General features: G+C 42.1%; 1 protein-coding gene across 1 annotated transcript; it reads right to left on the reverse strand.

The window, feature by feature from the left end:
* Nucleotides 1-1,334: 1,334 nt before the first annotated feature.
* Nucleotides 1,335-13,621, reverse strand: atp6ap1lb (ATPase H+ transporting accessory protein 1 like b). The gene is made up of 7 exons (XM_071547056.1): nucleotides 13,485-13,621; nucleotides 4,324-4,361; nucleotides 3,650-3,732; nucleotides 2,752-2,990; nucleotides 2,236-2,286; nucleotides 1,870-2,113; nucleotides 1,335-1,571 (listed from the first exon to the last, which is right to left on the reverse strand). The coding sequence occupies exons 1-7, from the start codon at nucleotides 13,619-13,621 to the stop codon at nucleotides 1,335-1,337; spliced, it is 1,029 nt and encodes a 342-aa protein (XP_071403157.1).
* Nucleotides 13,622-19,289: the final 5,668 nt, after the last annotated feature.

Here is a 19,289-nt window from a genome sequence, read left to right on the forward strand (position 1 = left end):
TTTGTATATCCTTTTGGTTATGAGGATTAGCATAGTCATCCTGTACCTAATAGTATTTCATGATTACATTGTATATAAAAAAAGACCTCCGCAGAGTGACACTTCTGTACATGTATGTGTTTTCGTTTTATACATAGCTGTAACTTCTAGCTTTTCATGTTCACATTGTCTCACTATGTCTTTCACCATTGTATTATGGCAACTCCTTTGTAGCTTCACTTTGGCAGTCAAACCCAGTGGTGTGGATGGAGGACCCACGGCCTCCCTTGTCCAAACGCTCGACTCTCAGAGAGTCATGTCATCCTAAGACCCGCATTCCTTCCATGCCCTCAGACGGGCCGTCTTGTGCAGCATAGTTCCTTGTATAGTCTTTGAGAGTTTGTTGTTAGTGCTTGCGCAGCTAACCAGTGTTGTGCTAGTTTGTAGAACCCCCCTTGTCTGGCTGGTCTGTAAAAGGCCGTTTCACAGTAAGTCCCAAGCAGCAGTCTTGTTCAGGGGTGGGGTGAGAGACCCCAAAGGCTCTGAAGGGCCAGTAGTGCCGGTCCATTAACTCCAGCCAGATGCTAGACCAGTGGTTCCCGATATTTCCATTCTGTGACAAGCTTTTCAAGCTCTTCCCACTTTGTGCCACATCGTATTGTTTCAAGCTGCAACTCATGCAAGACTATCTGTAATCCGTATTATTAGGAAACACTGTGCTAGCCAAAATAGACCAACTTATCATGGCATGCAGCTAATACGGCTATTTCAGCTATAAAATTGGCTGTTTGAAGTATATATTCCTTGCAGCAGTATTGGACAAAATACACTGTAATGAAAGCTGGAAAGGTTGATTGTGTGAGATGGAAGCCTGTAATATGACACTTGTGAGCCATGTAATACATAATTATAATCAGGAGCATCTGATATTAGCTGTATTAGCTACAGTTGCTAGCCTGTTGTGGTTTTTAACACCTGGCTGGGGTAAAGGCCTGAATATGGTGATGCCCTTCAGGGCCCCCGGGACTGTCCTTGACCTTCGACATTAGGATCATGAACCGTCTCTGAGGGAGAGGCTAGAACATCCAATAGCCTTATTCAAAAAATGGATGCCAAGATGCAGGTCAATGAGGAGAGAAGAAAAAGTATCCAACCAGAGTCTTCATTTACTTAAAGTAGTTAACATTTAAGAGGTTTTCATATAAACAGGCAAAATTGTCGTTTTGTTGAACAAATATATGCGATGGATACTTTTTTCCTCTTTTATTCACTTGCACTCCCCTTTCTGCCTCTCTTTTCCGCTATCTCTCTCTCTCCCTCTCTCCCCCTGTCATCCTCCTTCTCCTCCTCTTCCCTCACAGGCTGTTCTTGTCTGGCAACTCGGCCTCTGGACTACGGGGAAAGTAGACGGTGGCTTTGTGTTCCTCGTAGCGGTCGATGTGCTTGAGGTGGACCACCATGTGCAGGGCATAGGCTAAGACCAGGAGCAGGATCAGAGATGTCACCAGGCCCATCAGGATGGCTGGTGTCAGGAAGGTGGCGCAGTCGCTGGCCGACGCAAACTTGTCTGACTGCACGTTGAAGGCCTGGATCTGGAAGAGCGGATGGAAAACGGAAAGATGAGATTAGGCTGAACTAAAGAGGACAACTGGCTCTTACTGGGCTTACCAGACTGAGAGACACTGGGCAGATGGACAGGTTGAGACAGTCTAGCAGATGGCTAAACAGACAGTGTACAGACAGATTGACAGACTGCCAAACAGACAGTAAACAGACTGACTGACAGGCAGCCAAACAGGCAAAACAAAGGGAATGACTGTACACACGTGTACGAGACCACAATAAAACAGAGTTTATACAGCCAAGGCCCCAGCTCCTACTATAGCATACCTGGAAGTCAGTGAAAGTGATGTGCCAGTTAGCGGACGTGTCAGTGTGGGAGCTGGGCACGAGCAGGGTGTCATATTTGTGCAGGCTGCTGACGTGCTGGCAATGGTAGGATGAGGTGGCGGGAGCGTAGACCTCGCTGGCGTTGAACGTAGCCTCCTGGGTCCAGTTGTAGTGGATGTGAACACTGTCCAGTGTAAACCAGTTTTGACCAGCCGCCTCATAGAAGGTGTTGGACATCTGAAGCCTGGTGGGAGATAGGCTGGAGTTACACGCACAGTCCACACATTTGCATTTATGCTTGAGGTAGATGTGTATTATAGAGATGCTGGTGGGTGAAAATATTTGAATTAAGCAAGTGCCTTTTACCTGATGACTAGTCCTCGCAAGTCCTCCACGTCACCAAACCTTAATGAAAGCCTGTGGCAACAACAAAGCCAGAAGTATTCAAAATCAAATTCATGATATAAATTTGTTGTATACATAATGGTAAGTAGTATCAAACCGATGCAAATTAAAAGAGGATAGGGTTGTTTAAGGGTAAAAAGCACAAATTAATGCTTTCCTGAAGTATAATTGTTTTTTGTTTATAGTTGTGGTTATTTGCCTCATAATGATCACCACCTAGAGGTCATAGTTCTCGAGTTGATCCCATGCTCTTCAATTTACTCACATTTGATAACCTATGGTAGACTGAATTACTGTATTACAGGATACTTACTACCCCCCTCCTACTGTTAATGCTACTGGAACAATTCTTTGTTCCAGTATAGTATGGGGTATGGGTATATATGGGCTAATTGTACTTTAATTGTACTTCAACTGTCTTGGAATGTCAGCACTAATGATTCTGACTCTGACTGTCCACGTCTTGGTTTGACTTACGTAGCTTTCTCCTTGGTGCAGATGGAGCCCTTAGTGTCCACAGGTGAGTTGGGGCTGAAGACCCTCTCAGTCAGGTCGATAAAGGTATGGTTCCTGTAGCGGATTGCCAGGCGCTTGGCCTTGAACAGAATGCAGGTCTTCCCATTGTAGGACACACTCAGAGGGCCATAGGGCCCCATCAGAGACTGGAGTAGCTTCCTCTTACTATGAGGCATCCCCGGCTGGTGCCAGTTAAAGGGCTGCAGACAGATGGAGAAAGGATTAAGCACAAGAGAAATAAAGAAACGTTAAGTACAGCAAACATGGCAACCGGCATGTAGAGGGCAGCAGTGTTGCATTCTTTTATTGTCCTCTAGAGGGCGATCAGCTTCTTACTCAGAGGCCAAACCACATGGAAGAGCACTTTGGGCTAATCCAGCAGTATTACACAAGATATATAGACTGACTATGACGAAGTGACAGGCTGCACTTATAGGTACACTAGGGGCTGTATGAGTCTGAGAAATGTTTGATTAATAATTGGTAATTTCCAAAATAACATTTTAAAAAGGTTAAAATGTATATATAGTTTTTAGGGACAGTCATTGCAAGGTATCAGATAATAGATATGAAACAGGTGTAACCCTACCTAAATGCAAGAGCTGATGGCATATGGTTTCAATGACTTTTCAATGAGAGTGGTCCTATGTGAGTGGGTGGCAAGGAAGTTTTACCTCTGGTGAGTGTGAGCCCTACAATATGCCCAAGTCCAAGGTCATGCAATACGGCTGAGTTTGTATGCTGTGTTTTGTCTGTCTGCATGTGTGTGTGCGTGTGTGTGCATGGACAGAGATAGCGGGATGATGGGGGAGAGATATGGGGAGAGAGAGAGAGAGAGAGAGAGAGAGAGACACTCTACCTGCAGTATTCTCCTGAGTGGGTTTTCATCTTCAGGCGTCAAATAAACCTCTTCACTTTCTAAGCCCAACCCACCATCTTGACCTGAAAACACATACACACATTACTGCACCATGACAGCTTATACCGGTACACATATTAAGCATATTGCAGTGCTGCATTGCAGATTGCAACATAATCATACAACTTCAGCCAATTTCAAATACACCACCAACACCACCAACACACACAAATAGGCTCAAACCGATCCTGCACACACGATAATGCTCAGGATCTTCTCTATTTCCAGTTGTTTTTGCGTCATCACAATGACTCATCAGCAGTTTATCTCACAGTTACGGTAGTATTGTTCAGTGTTTACAAATACAGTTAGATCATCTTGTCACAGCTACATGTGATTTACAAGACTCTTAGATGGATTGTCTCTATCAATTTTTCTGCCTTTTTGTCGAAAGGACTAAATTTAGCCAAACCCACATTAGAATTCCTACTGAGGCGTTTGGATCACAGACACATCACAGCTCACAACCCACTTGTATTACAAAGTAGCGAAGAGATCTCCAGCATTAAGAATGAGATGTGTTTGTCAGGACTATCCAACCAACGCATCAGCTTCAAAATTAGCATGGCAGGTTTGATTAAATCAGGCCTTGCGTCACCAAATTTGTTACTTACTTGATGTGACTCTTGTTGCTTGTTTGGGGTTCTCTCTGCTGTGGAAAAGACATGAGACACAATTATAAGGACTTGTGGTCACAAGATGCAGGGAAATGTTGAAGAGTTTCTGCTCCATACTGTAATATACAGCATGCTTATTTTGCGTTTTCCCCTGAAGGTGAAAGTTCACTGTCTACTGACGCAGAGGAGCAGCGAACACACAGGAGTGGGAAGAGAAGCTCTGTACTGCACAGTGCACACCACTCATTACAAACTCAGAATACTTTGCCGACAGCATTTATTTTCCAGAGAGACACAGTTTACAAATTAGGGCAAATACAGAGAGGATTGCTGGGTGTCTATATGTATTCAGCCTCTTCTGTCCCACCCAATACCCAAACTTAACCTATTATTAATGATTCTGATATGACAAACTAGACTATAAAATAATAAATCCAATGTATAGTAAATATGATTCCATATGATTCCTGTTTATCAAAGAAAATAAATGTAAAATGAGGTGTAACACATATACTAAATGATCAATCTTCTATGTGGGTGTGACCTACATAGTGCACAAGGGTAAGAGGACAAACCATCCTTCATGTGTCTGCCCTAGCTGTCCCTCCTCTCAGTCTAACTAGCCTTTTGCGCAGCCTTGGACTTCTTGAGACTAATCCCAACCCGATCCTTTTAACTGTCTAATCAAAGACGTAATACGCCGGCAATAGGCTTACTGAGCGGAGCTGACCTGCCCAGTTTTCCTTGTTGCGATGGTCCAGCCATTGCTCGGTCAGTGGTCTGCCTGTCCTTGTGGTGATCTGGGTTGGCCTCCTAATCTCTACACAATAGCCAGTTATAATGGGCTTGCAGAGGGCAAACCTGTGCGAAGCCACTCTAAGACCTGTGGGAGTGGGCGAGGCAACTAACAGTGACAAAACATGACAGTCGTGTCGGTCTGCCTCATGTGTCATTTCATCAGACCTTACTCCACTCTATTCATTTCTCAGCTTTGGTCACAAATACTTTCAACAACTTACTGATATACTACAGTTAAACTAAAGCAGTGTTTATCAGTAAGAGCTAGCCTTGCTATACCTGTGACTGATTTCACCTTTGTAACCTATAGTTGAGTAGTAACCTGGCAATTCTGCTAGTAGCCCATAGGAAAGGCCTTTTGAGAAGCTGCAGAGGATAGACTAAAGTTGACCTGACTATTTATGCCAAGTTTAAACACACCAAAGCCAGTAAACCTAGCAGTGATAGGTGGGACCACTGTAGTAGAAAACTGTGCACATGTAGTTTTGCTCCTGTTAGTGACCAAGATAAGGGTCATAGTAGGCCGATTTAGTTAAGTCATTTGTGGAGAACAACCCCTCCTGCCAACATTTTAAATTAAAGAGTGTCAAGAAACAGCTATTAAGCATCTTACAAATTTAACTAAAAACTTGTATTACTGCTCTATAGCCTCACAGTCTTATGATAGTTCCTTTATTGTTAGCCTGGTGGCAAGCAAATAACATTCTCCTTTAAGTAGCTACTGTTTTTCTTATATTCTTCATATGTTGGTTGGGGATGGCTATGGATCTGTCTCCATTCAATTGTTGTTGTGTCCAGCACGCTCAAAATCTCAGACACTGCTGATTGGATTTTGGTACAACTTGCGGAAATTATGCATGTTGCCACTCTACTGTGGCATTTTCAAAATTATACTGATTAAACCCAAGGGCCGCGCCATAGCTATCACCTGCTCATTCGTCCATGTGTCATGCGCAATATCTTAGACACAGCTGATCAGATTTTGATTAAACTTGGGGAAATTATGCATCTCACCAGCCCATTCCAGCATTTTCAAAATTACACTGATTGGTCCAAGGGGGGGGTGCTACAATTACAGGTCAAAACAAGGTGAGCCAGCCTGGGCAGTAGCAAACACATGGATAGGAATTAGCAGTTCCAGTCTCTGGTAGCAATAGAAGTTACAGTTTTAGGGTAGGTTGCCAGATATATCAATGCAGCAGCCTGGAGCAGTTATCTACCAGTCTGGTACAGTTGCCACCTGGGCCATATTGCGTAGTTTAGTGCCAGACAGATTAGGATTAGTGGTAAGTAGAAGGACAAACACAGGCCAGGTCCATGGGAGCCAGAATATGGAGAGACGCAGGCCCAGAATAAGATGAAGAGATTAAGGCATGATGTCACAGCCCTCATTCTGGACAGTTGGAGCGTTAATTAATAGATCTGAATTGACCTCACAGATTGAGGCATACTGTAGACTCTTCCTGGTTAACTTGACCTTTGACCACATTCTTTCTAATCCAGTTTTATTCCAGTGGTGATAAACTAATGGTTGTCTCAAGGTTGGCTGATGGTGAGCTCATCTTAAATTGGATATAGGGATTGACTCTTTCTATCATGTTGGTAGCAAGCTAGTATGGCTACAATGTGGCTGCTAGTAGACTCATACAGTAAAGACTATTTTCTGTGTTTCCAGATGTTGCTAACACTTCATATGGAAAAGCTACTTGGGACAACCATCTTTTCAAATTGACAAACAACCCACCAGAATTTCCTGTCAAACAATCAAATGCGTCTATCATTCATTATGCAAAAATTGGACAACAAGGACCTGAATGATAGTGTTCAGCTCACTGAACGTGAGTTAATGTCCAGATTGAGGAACAACACTCATAGGCGTTGTATTGCCTTACAGTGAATTTTAAAAAATGAAAAATTGTTGCTCATTCTTTTAAAAGTATTTACAGTAATGATGTCAACTGAATGGTAAAGTCAGAGGGAAAATAAAGCCTCTTTATGAAACAATTATGAAAGCCCTAATCCACACATGATCAAATTCAAAGCTGATGTACTGTACTCTGTCATAGGCAACAGTGGGATTGTTGATTCAGGCTACATCAAGGCTTCACTCATTCAATGTCAGCGGCTCAGGCCTTGACTTTGACATTGGCTCAGGTCACCTATCACACTGCTATAGAGTAATCTGCTGGGTCCTCTTAGTAAATCAAATTAATTTGAAGTAAGCTTCAGTCACCTCAATGAGGGGCAGCCCAATTAAAGAGATAATGATGGCTGGATAATGATGTCGGCACGGAGGTGCCGTGCTGTAGGTGCCTTGACGTCATTCAGTGGAGTTTGCTGGCTCATATAGGAAGTGTTCAACCTACATTCGGGTGTGTTTGTGTGTGTGTGCCAACCTGGACGTCAGCATCGAGGTAGCCTAAATTAGTGGCTCCCTGGGGTTCTGTGTGTGTGTGTGTGTGTGTGTGCTTGTGTGCATGTGCCTGTGTGTGTGTGTGTGTGTGTGTGTGTGTGTGTGTGTGTGTTTGTGTGTGTGTGTGTGTGTGTGTGTGTCTGTTTGAGCGCACATGTAGGCATGTATGTGTATATCCATCCCTATAAGCTTGTGTGTATGTAATGTCTGCATGTAAAGGACCATGCAGACTGACAGTATGACAGTGTACATGTACAGTAAAGCCAAATGTATTCGGCTACATTTGCACATTGCAGGTGTGTGTATGGTGAGTGTGATTGTGTGTGAAAGAGCTTGAGCAAAGCCTCTGGCAGAGGGCAGTTATGACTGTCACCTGCAGCCATTGTTCAGCCCATATGCCAAACATTAAACCGGATTACAACAACGCAAAGGCTCAAAAAAATCCCTATCTAATCTAAACTTCATATCGGATTTGCATATTTATAAATACAAGTAAACACCGCACAACTACAGAGGTGAATAACAACTATGTTCGTGTTATTCTAAACTAATGGCTGCATATGCCCCCCCCCCCCCCCCCTCTCTCCCAAACACAAGTGAATAAGCATCCTTCCTCTGCACCCACCCAGGCCTCAGCTGGCTGAAAGGGGCCGGAGGACTCTGTGTATATGTGTGTGTGTGTGTGTGTGTGAGAGAGAGAGTGTATGAGTGCTAACTAAAGCCCAGCCGTTTGTTCCTGTGCCAGTTTCGCGAGGTCAGCAACCCAGGACTGCTGCGGCCCCGTCATTGGCTCAGCCTGTCACACGGTGCCTGGGTGCTGAAGAGGCCCTTTATATAATCAAAGCCATGCCAGAGCCACTCCTTGGCTCACCTCACTCTCTCTGCATACATACTTAAATGTGCGAGCATGCAAGCACACATGCATGCACACAAACAAAAGACCCACGTATGTGCAGTTTAGTGCAAATGAAGTATGAACTGGGAAACATTACGACAACTATTATTCCAAAAATGAGTGGTTTCGAAAAAGTGGCTCCTACTCTACATGATTTTCTGCATGACAAAAGTGTGAAAGATATTAGATAATTTAGTCTGTGGCTTCAGCAGTGAGAGTGGAATCATCTGTCCTGTTGATGATATCTTGATCAATACATTTTCACAGAGTATTTTCACTGTCATACATCAAGTGCATATAGGTGGATACCTGACTACCCCCCATCTCTGCCTCTGCTGTGTGCTGCTGAGTAGAGAGAAGGTGTGGTGCCTGCTCACCAAACTTGTAAACAAGGCCTCTGCTGCCACTGAGAGCTGAACCACTACTGTCAGTACTGCCCCTGTATGAGCCAGGATCAGTCCATCCAAGCCTCTGCATCCTACTACAGGAAAGTGTAGAGGAATAATAGCTAGTTACTAGTCTCAGAGTTTTGTTGAGTGTTTAAAAAACTACATTTTTCATGCTGAATGTTGCAAGAATACAAAAAAAGTGTGTTAATGTCTTAGGAGGTTTCCTGGAAAGAACCATGAAATGATGTAGTAGTTATATTGAAAATGTAGCGCATTCTGGTGGAGTCGATAAGATACTATAAATTTCTAAAAGAGTTTCCTGGAAAAAACTGCAAAACTATAAATTATTTATTGGAAAAATAATAGGCAGAGGTCAATTTGGTAACCCAAGTCATTATTCATATAATTAAATAATTTAGTTATTTGAATATTTTCAACTACTACATAATTTCATGGTTCTGCCTTGGAAACTACTGTCTTGGAAATTACTAGGTACTTACCAACTACTAACTACCATTGAACTCTTTCTCTATTTTCCTTATGATTAGTGCATAATGTTATGGTTCTTTCCAGGAAAAACCCTAATAAATTAACACTTCCTTTCTAGGAAATTATTCGGAAATTGCAGACCTGCAAAATAAAGCGTTACCAAAGAAAAAAAAGATTTATAACAGTTAAATATGGAAGTTAAGCCATTAGAGTTTGGGATCCAGGCCTGGAACCTGGGCCACTGTGCGTATCAATATCTGACTCCATAGTGACGTGTTCTTGTAGTCATATTTCCTTGTATTATGCCTACATGAAATTCCAAACCCAGCTATGATAATATTTCACAATGTACTGGATGAGGTTGAACTACTTTTTCAAAGTAGTGTTAGTCAAATAAACAACATCGTTTTGGGGTAGGTAGGATGTAATCTAACTTCAACATTCATTGTGAAGTCATCAGTAGTTTGGTAAATACAGTCTCAGTAGTTTCCTTCACAGTCTCAATCCCACACTGGGCAGGTGCTGCCCTATTAATAGATTTATTAGAACAGATTAAGCTTTAGGAGTTTACTGAGATACTGCTCAGAGCCTGCTGCCATTTTAGTGTGGCTGTGTTTACGGTCTCAAATTTGACCTGAGGTCAAGTGCCAGAGTGGTCTAAATCTTCCTAGGCCTCTGGGATCATGGCATCTATGATGCTCTTTACAGACTTTGTCTTAAGCTGCTGCCAACACTGCAACTCATTTCAGGAATAAGATTAGGAATTCAAAAGGAAACAAGCTTGCATTATGTATGTACTGTCACCATACATTCATTGATTGTTTGCCCATGAAATTGGTGTTTCATGCGTTTCATGTTTGGTTTCAGAAACTTTAAATTCAAAAATTGTGCACAAATGTGCACAAATAGTAAAAATAATAATAATCTTAAATTATATGTGAATATGATTTACATCTCTAAAATTAGCAATTGATCTTTTGACCCTGTAATCTTTCTTTGAAAGGGCTCAGGGATCAAACTTCCTCTGAAAATCCATTAGTTTGACTCTTAATCTGTTCCTATATTTGGGTCAGTTTGTCAGTGTTTAACAGTGTTTAACATAAACCTCAGCACATGTTGATTGTTGACGGTATTTAATGAAAGTAAAGTAAAACTAATCCTCACCATATTAAATATCCTGCAGGTAAACCAACAGGAGAAAATGCATGTATGTAAAAACAGAAGGAAATGTTGCAGTGCAACTCCTGGCTTTCAAGCAAATCTCTTCATATCTTTTACTTACAAGTTCCTATAGTTTGATTGGGTTTTTCTAAATTTCAGATGAATTTTTTGCAACTTGAGACTGAGTAAACCTTGTTATGGAAATATGTCTGCAAGGCCCTTAAATGCCTAAAATTAATGAACAAGAGGTGGTGACTCCTAATTGGCCTCTGTAGATATGTCAGTGGAAAGTTTAGATAATAGCTCCTAATTTGTGTCTACAGTAGCTGTCTATATGAAACTGGGTCATATCTAGTGGACACATGCCATTGTTTGGGACATTTATAGGGGCATGTTAACTACATACAGATCCTCATGAGTACATGAATAGAATTAATTAATACATTTTATTGAAATTTAAATGTGTGACTTGAATATCTTAAAATAGTCATTAGTATTTTTACCCTTAATCTGTTTTGTAAATGGGTCATTTTAGTATTTTTCCGATGTAAAGAGACCACTACTTTAATTTATTTTTGTAACTATTTAAGAAGGTATTTGATCAAGGTCTACATCATGGTGTGAAAATAACTTATTAGAAGTCATGCAGTATGATTAAGTTATATAGTAATTTGGTTTTAGACAAACTACCTTCTAAGCTTTTCCTCTTGAAGTTCACGCTACACATTACGACATTTGTGACCAGCCGTATATAGGGCATCCATTTTATTTTTGTCTGCTCCTCAGCGTCTTGCAATACAATAGCTTACACTAGCTTCAACACTGTTTTTCCATTACAAAACAACTTACTTCTACAGCTTATCTCAATCACGCAATAGTTTCCCCTCTCACTCCCTTTATTTGCCTTCACTGTTGATGTCATGTTGAGGTCAGGATGAGTGAATAGGTCACGAGTGAATGGGTCATTTCTAAAATTACGACATGGTCTTTTGACCCCTAATCTGTACCAGTAATTGGATCATAATCCGTTTTCACTGGAAATGTATTACGTTTGGTTTATTTTAGGCAAATATTGGTACTATACAAGTTACTACATTCATATCAGAATGAGTAAACATGGCAAGTTTCTGAAATTAATAATTGATCTTTTGATCCGTAATCCATTTTTGTAAACAGGCAGTGGTCCATTATAAAGATGTCAATATTTTTGAAGGCTATTTTTAACATCATTTCCTAGAAGGTATTTGGATCATATCAACTGAACCATGCAGTAGTCCTATCAGGTTAGTGTTTTGAATTATGTTGCATGGTTTCTGGCTTCCAACCACAGTTGGCCTGTAAAAGTCCAACTTTATATTTGTCATTGTACCACACTTGTCACTAACCATGGTGAATTGTGAATACATTTTCTCCTCATTATCTCCCTGCACACCGAGTCTATCGACAGCTGTAACATCCTCTACTGTAGAGGCTTCCATCTCATGGTACCTTCCCTTTGCATTTTCAGCTAACATTATGTACTCTACAAGGCGACTGAAATGAAAGGCTTGGTAATGAAAGACTGCTCTTATATAACAGCATCTTGGAGTGTGTCAGAGCTGAGACTGGAGCTGTGACTGGGGACCGGAACTGTTACGTGGAGAGTTACGTATAAAGTTTGATCCAGGGAACGGGCTGACGTTTCAAGTCAAAACTCCCAGAAGACACCAATGTCAGTATTCCCCGCCGGAGTGCCTGTTATGAAAAGTTAAGAGAGTGATCTGTCTAGGTTTTAAACACAGTAGATTGAGCTGGAATGAAAACAATCCCATGAGAGTTTGTATAATGACGATGGCAAATTCGAAATCATCAGTAATCATAAGTATTCGTGCCCAGACATGCACACATGTGCACAGATGATACGATTGCTTATGTAATAAATGTAAGCATGACAACCGTAATCTTTCATTCTCAGTATCTCCAAAGATCCAAGTGTACCAGTGTGTTTGAAGTGCAATTAGTATCACAATCTTACACAGGCGCAACATGTCTCAGCCATCTCACACACAATAGAAATGAGCCAAATTGCTTAAACAATGATTAGAGGTTCTTATTTCAATATCCACTGCCATTGAAAAATTACAGCATGTTGGGCTTGAGGCATTTGCGCTATGGAGGATTGTGTGAAGGATCGTGCGTGGCATTGTTTCATCAGCCTTTCATGGTTTTGGCACAACATCCTAGGTCTTTGCCTCAATTTCTCTGTAGGCAGACAGGAATCGGTGTTAACAAAGGCCCTGGCTGCTGTCTCTCCCCTCCCTGTGACACTGCTGTGTGTGCCCCATGGTTTGGGCGCTGAGTATTTCATCCAGATTTGACCTGCAGGACTGCATGTGCATTATGCAGACATGGCCGGGTAGAATTCCCTTCTCTATTCTTCCCCTCTCTCTCTCTCTCTCTCTCTCTCTCTCTCTCTCTCTCTCTCTCTCCCTCTCTCTCTCCCTCCCTCTCTCTCCCTCTCCCTCTCTCTCTCTCTATGACTGCATCAGTAAACAGACCCCAACAGACCATCCCTGATGCATCCTCTCCTCTCCTCCCTGTCCCATCCTTGTTTACCTTCCCTCTGTGCCGCTTCCCCCTCTTCTCTCCTCTCTCCTTTCTCTTGCTCTCTGTACCTCTCCTGCAGGCCCACTGCCCCAGCCTTATTTAGCTCCCTGCTGCCAGACCGACACTACTGTACAGAGACAACAGCCCCATCCATGATCGATGAGCAGCGTCTGATGCAGTCTCCAAGACTCAGACAAACATAGCCTTGCAGCACAGCTCTTTCTGACACACCAATACTGCCTGTATTCACGATTTGTGATTAATCCAAGGTGAGACAGGGACAAAGGAAGGGAGGAGAAAGGGAGAAAGAAAGACCCTAAGAGAACACATCAGCATCCCAGCATCCCTGCATGCATCTTCCTCTACCCCTCCCCCCCCCTCCCCTACACCCCTCCTCTGTTCACAGCCATAAAGAGGGTGAATTTACCTTCTGTCCAGGATTTCAGGCACTTCGTCATAGGTAAGTCCTGGCTGCAACTCTTCATCAGAGGAGAAGGAGAGCCCAGGCCGGCTGAGAGCGGACAGCAAGGCGAGGGAGCAGAGGAGGAACGCGTGTGCAGCCATTGAGACAATGAGAGGAGACTGCCGCTGGTTGAGCTCCGCTTCATAATCTGCTCTCCTACCAGCGCCTGGCTCCCAGCTCCTCTGACTGGCAGCCGCCGCAGCCAATCGGCAGCCAGCAGAGCCGATCAGCGTGCGTCACAGTCCCCTCACTGCGCCCCTCCCTCCCCTCCTCTCCTCTGCCTCCTCTCCCTCCCACCCTACTCCCTTCTCTGTCATCCTCCCTCTGCCTCTCTCACTCTGCTCACCATCCCACATCCACTCCTGTGCTCTCTATCTTCTCTCTCTCTCTCTCTCTCTCTTTCATGCACACATAGCTGCAGGCAAACCCTAAGTATAGACAGTGGCTCATTCTTTTTCACAACGCATCTCATCATACCTACGCTACCTACAAACAACACACTCATACCCACGCACAGAGACACAGACACACGCACACGCGCACATGTATCCACACACATGTTCGCACACGCGCTTGCACACACATTCTCTCACAGACACACGCACACACACACACACACACACACACACACACACACCCTCCATGGAAAATCACCTGGGAATGTCAAGGTCAGATTGTGCAGGAGGATAGGAGGATGTTGACATTAGTTTATGTGGCGGCAGAAAAAAAGCAGAGCCATGACTGCATGACCTAGATCTCCAGTGCGCTGCCACAATAGCAGAATTAATTCACTTGATCTATGTGTTGTTGTGAGCACTGAGAGGGCCTGCGGCTGAGGAAATTGTCCACTGAGGCTGCAAATATGGATGACAGGAGCAGCTGAGCAGCCGCCGTTTGAGACGGGAACGAGGGTCCAACCCTGACGACCCTGACGGCTGATCCCATTTCCTCCTCATTATTTAGCCCCATGCGTGTGATGCCTCCAGATCTTGATACATCCTCTTTTATTTCCATATCCGCTGATGTGATGATGTTCAGAACAGAACATTAAGAATGGTTATATAACCAAATGTGACCTACTATCATGGTAGATTTTCACATTGATGCATGGCAACGATTCGCATCAATGGAATCACTGCAGAGCAAATTTTTATATTCCCTCTGCCCTTTTTTTCTGTCATACATTTTCTGCCTCAAGAAGCAGAGTTTTGATGTAAAATAGTTAACCCTTCCTCATCATGCTGTTGTGATATTATGTTATCTCCAGATACAGTGAACATTTTAGTTTGTGTGATCAGTATTAGACCTCTTCACTGAACATTTACTAAGAAATATATGTCATTGTTCATTCATTGTATGTGTCATTGTTGATACTGGATTGCACAGGTTTTGCAGAATGCCTTTCAGTAATGTGTTAGGCATTACTTACTCTTAACCCATCCCAATATAGGTTGCTCATTTGAGATTCAATAGCTCTTATAGAAAGCCCTTGGGAGAAGCTCTGTAAATAGCCTGTGTGATTTATTACACAGTGATACAGTAACAACCTGAAAAAAACAGAGGTACCAATTTACAACTTCCCATTAGCAATGTGACCAATTTCAAATTGGTATTAAACCTTTTATGTAAATCCAATATAATGGAATGGAATTACAAAATGACAACACAATGCAGCATTTAAGATTTACCTTCTACTCTCTCATTTATTTCTGTCTGTGTACAGTGATGCTTATGTGTGCAGTGTGTGTGTGTGTGTGTGTGTGTGTGTGTGTGTGTGTGTGTGTGTGTGTGTGTGTGTGTGTGTGTGTGTGTGGAGAGGGCTGAACTATTGCCGAGGGTATGAGAGGTCAGTTGTGTCTCCTAGGCCATACAGTAACATGGGGTGACTAAAGGCTGTCTCAGCCCTCTGTGTCTTCCTACCGCTCTGTCACTTCAGCAGGCCACTGTGTCAGTCTACTGCAGGGAAAGTGCAAAGCAGACTGTCACTGCTGCTGTCATGGGGTGACAGGATCACAGGACGCCCCAGAGGAAGACATCCAGGTGCTCTTTGGAGACTTTCAGAGAAGATACTGTGCTGTGATTCCTCTCGGTGCCTCAGGTGCCAGGCTGCATGAACCGCATTACCATATAGCCTGCAGACCCCATTTGCTACTCCATGTGTTTTTTGGCTAGTATACACAGTTTAGGGACTTAGCTACCTCAGTATTTTCTGTGTTAAAAACATCCTATTGAGGGTTTTTTTTTAATTACATGCTGTTATGAGATTGTTATGTGGGATCCAGCCTCACCATGTATCTGATCTCAGGCACCAATTGTAAAACAGTGGTAAGGCGAATTAGGAAGAAAACTGTTTGACAGTCAGCATTCATTAAGCAGTGAGTGGTCTTAAGGAATCTTAATCATATCCTATGACTTTGTGTTTGGGTGAACACTGGCTCTCTCTCCCTATGAGTCATATTTGTGAGATTATGAAACAGATTGAACATACAGAGCTGGGGGTTGCTGTCTATTTATAGGTATGATCTCATATCCAACTTAATAATCCTGTTCTTTATGCCCACATAGAACATTGAGGATTGCCATACATAGAGGGTGATGTAATGGTTTAGTGGACCTGCAGATTATAGCATGTGTTGATAATAATATATGACTGCTAATCTACAGGCTAGCATTAGCATCTGATCTCTGCTGTGCTTAGGCTGTAGCTGCATTAATCGAAATGCTAATGCATGTACTCATTGAGAGGCTGTGCCTTGAGTGTTGTAGTTAAGTGTATTCCAGTTGAACTACCGACAGTCACTGTTAACTATTTAAAGTGTAGCTCCACACACTGCAGTTATCTAGGAGCAGTCATCTGATCACACAAATGTATCTGTTAAATTCATCATAGAAGATATGGAAAGACACACAGTTTTGATTATGTGTTTTTATTGGTATACATATTTGCTCTCTGTCACAACACTACTGTCCATCATAGGTCACTGCCTCAGTTGACTTCTTTGCTGGCCTTGCTCTCTGTACAAGCACACACACGAACACACACACACACCAATCAATCTTTCATCTTGGAGAGAAGGTCAGCAGATAAGGCAAGCTGAGACGACTACGTGCATCACCACCTAGTGTTAAAATCATAGTCCTTCAGTCTAAATGATGTCATGTATTAACAACAGTTCATTCGCTATGAAAACACAACACATGCCTTCTCATCTGATGGTAAATAACCACAGAGAAGCCATGGTCCTTCGCAATCACGTTTATACTTCTCAATATTATGTTATTAATGACAGAATGAACTCATACTCTAAATTAAATATTAAAACAAAATATGTTAACAAAAAGTCCCAATCTTCTTGCATTTGCATTCTACTATATATAGTATTCATCCCCAACACTTATGCGAAACATCCTATAAAAAAACTAGCCTATTTATTAAATATAGAACAATCTCCAGGTAAGCGCCCTGCTTGCTATCTGATTAATCTGTTGAGATTACATAACATCCTTAAAAGCTTTCAGTGTGTTACTGCTTTATGTCATAGGCATTGTCCCAGGCAATGTGATAAATGGCAGATATATTTTCTTGTCGATATGCAACTAAATAAGTATGTAGCATAAAGCCAAGAAATTAGGCTTTATTCTCTCTAGCTGTGAAGACAATTTGTTGGTACAGCACTGTTTGTGCGAAGCATATAATATTCCTCCACAAATAAACATAGATTCCTTCTATAAAACTATATCTATTCATAAAATACTCTCACTTCACTAAACAAATCTGTCACTGCTACCCCTCACATTATTTTTCTTGGTTCTATGAGCCAGTGAAGTTTAAGTGTTTGTTCTACACCTTGGATATGGCAACATCAATCAGGTGCTCCTATGCAAATGAGAAACCCTCAGCACAGAGCAAAGCAAAAGATCTGATTGGCTGAAACCAGTGAATGGCAGACATAAATGATTAGCATTCATGTCACAAAGTTGCAGTTTCATTCACTCCTTGGTTCCACTTGGCTGGTGCTATACCACATTGTGCCACTAGAGGGCACCCACACACGACCCAACAGTGTACCTGCAATCCTGTCTAAATGGGCTTACTTCATGAGGCACAATGTCAACATAAGAAATGTGGAGATATGGTCTAAAGGGATACAATAATCCAGGAGGGTGTTTCAACTCCAAACACACATATGCACTGCAAAATCACTTGAGAATACTGTGCATTTTGCTCTATCAATAAATAAATAAATAAAATACATTCAAATTAGCATAAGTAATACATTACCTGTTAGTATAATCGATAAACTATAAAACACATGATTCCACACCGTAAAATTAATGTTACAATATGTCATTTTTCAAGCCATTTAGTTATACAGTTAACCGTTTCTTCAATCAAATAGCAGCAGGAAACCCCATGGTCTATGAGTGATCAGTTTCAAGTCCAACTCCACAACCCAAGCACCTGACCTAATAAACTTTTCCTTCACTAAACATTTGCTTTGAAATAAACTAGCACGATGAGTCTAAACAATACATTCCAAATGGTTGATATGAAAACAAGCTGAATATCTGAAAGATGAAGCACTGGGACCTCTAGTGGCTACTGAATCATAGATGTAGATGATAATTTCTCTATCTACATAATTAGGTATATGCATGTCCTAATGTGGCAGCCCTCACAATAATTACAGTGATAATTCTCAGTCCAACAAAACCGCTTCCTTCCTCCTCGTCTCCTTTCCTTCGCTACGACATATGAGGTCAGTTTGAGTGAAGGAAGAAAGACAAGGAGAGGCAGATGCTCATTGATAGTATTGAGATGCACCAGTTGTATAATGTCTTTGAAGAAGTTGGGCCCTCCAGTAAAAAGCTGACCTAAAGCTATACACAGTGTATTTATCATATCTGTGACCACTTCCATATTAATACACAATCAGAAACTGGCAAATGTGTAGTCACATGTCTACAATATTGTACTGTATGCATGTTTGTTTTTTTTCAAACCTGACTACTCTAAAAGAAAAAGAAAATCACCAATAATATCAGAAGCACAGGTCTATTCATGTATCGAGAGTATATTCAAACTAGACAACAACTATCATGCCAAGTCTATGGTTATCTGACAGGCGTAAAGATAGTCATGATAATATTTCCCCACTTTGTTAGGCGGCTGGAAACAGAGTTATCTTCTCATATGATTTGATTGTCTAGAAACTAAAAGAGGCACCAGACAGTAAGGAAGGACAAGTGAAACAAACAAGTAAACAAATAAAGAAATCTCTCTATATAAATATAAATTCTAGAATTGTCTGATACCTATGGAGTTGGTCGGCGCTGATCGATGCACACAAATATAAAACGGCAGTCCTGGGACAAATCACTTCTTCCGATCCAGGATCAGCTTTAGCCTCCCTTTATCCTAACATTTACCATGATGCAGGAGAAGCAAAACTAACCCCAGGTCAGCATCTAAAAGCAACTATACCAATCTATAAAATGCGCATAAAAGAGAGAAGGCACAGAAACACAAACCCACCATGGGAGTGGGGCGGACTGACAGCAGCAGTTTCTGGGAGCAGACCGGATGAAGCTGCAAGTCTGCTGGCAGCAGATTGGTTGCTTACAACTTGTGATGTCTGGTGATCTGATGTATTTGCACTCTAGTTTGTTTTGGAGCGGTTTCGTGGATATGACCGAGTCTGTGTCACCGAGAACGTTCACCGCACTTCTCCTGGTCCAAATACAGTCACGAGAGCGACCGCAGACTTG

This window comes from Centroberyx affinis, unplaced genomic scaffold, assembly GCF_046629955.1.
Source record: "Centroberyx affinis isolate AG114_WGS23_722 - 3 ecotype Tasmania unplaced genomic scaffold, CSIRO-AGI_Caff_v1 ptg005633l_1, whole genome shotgun sequence".
In the NCBI taxonomy this organism is placed as follows: Eukaryota; Metazoa; Chordata; class Actinopteri; order Beryciformes; family Berycidae; genus Centroberyx; species Centroberyx affinis.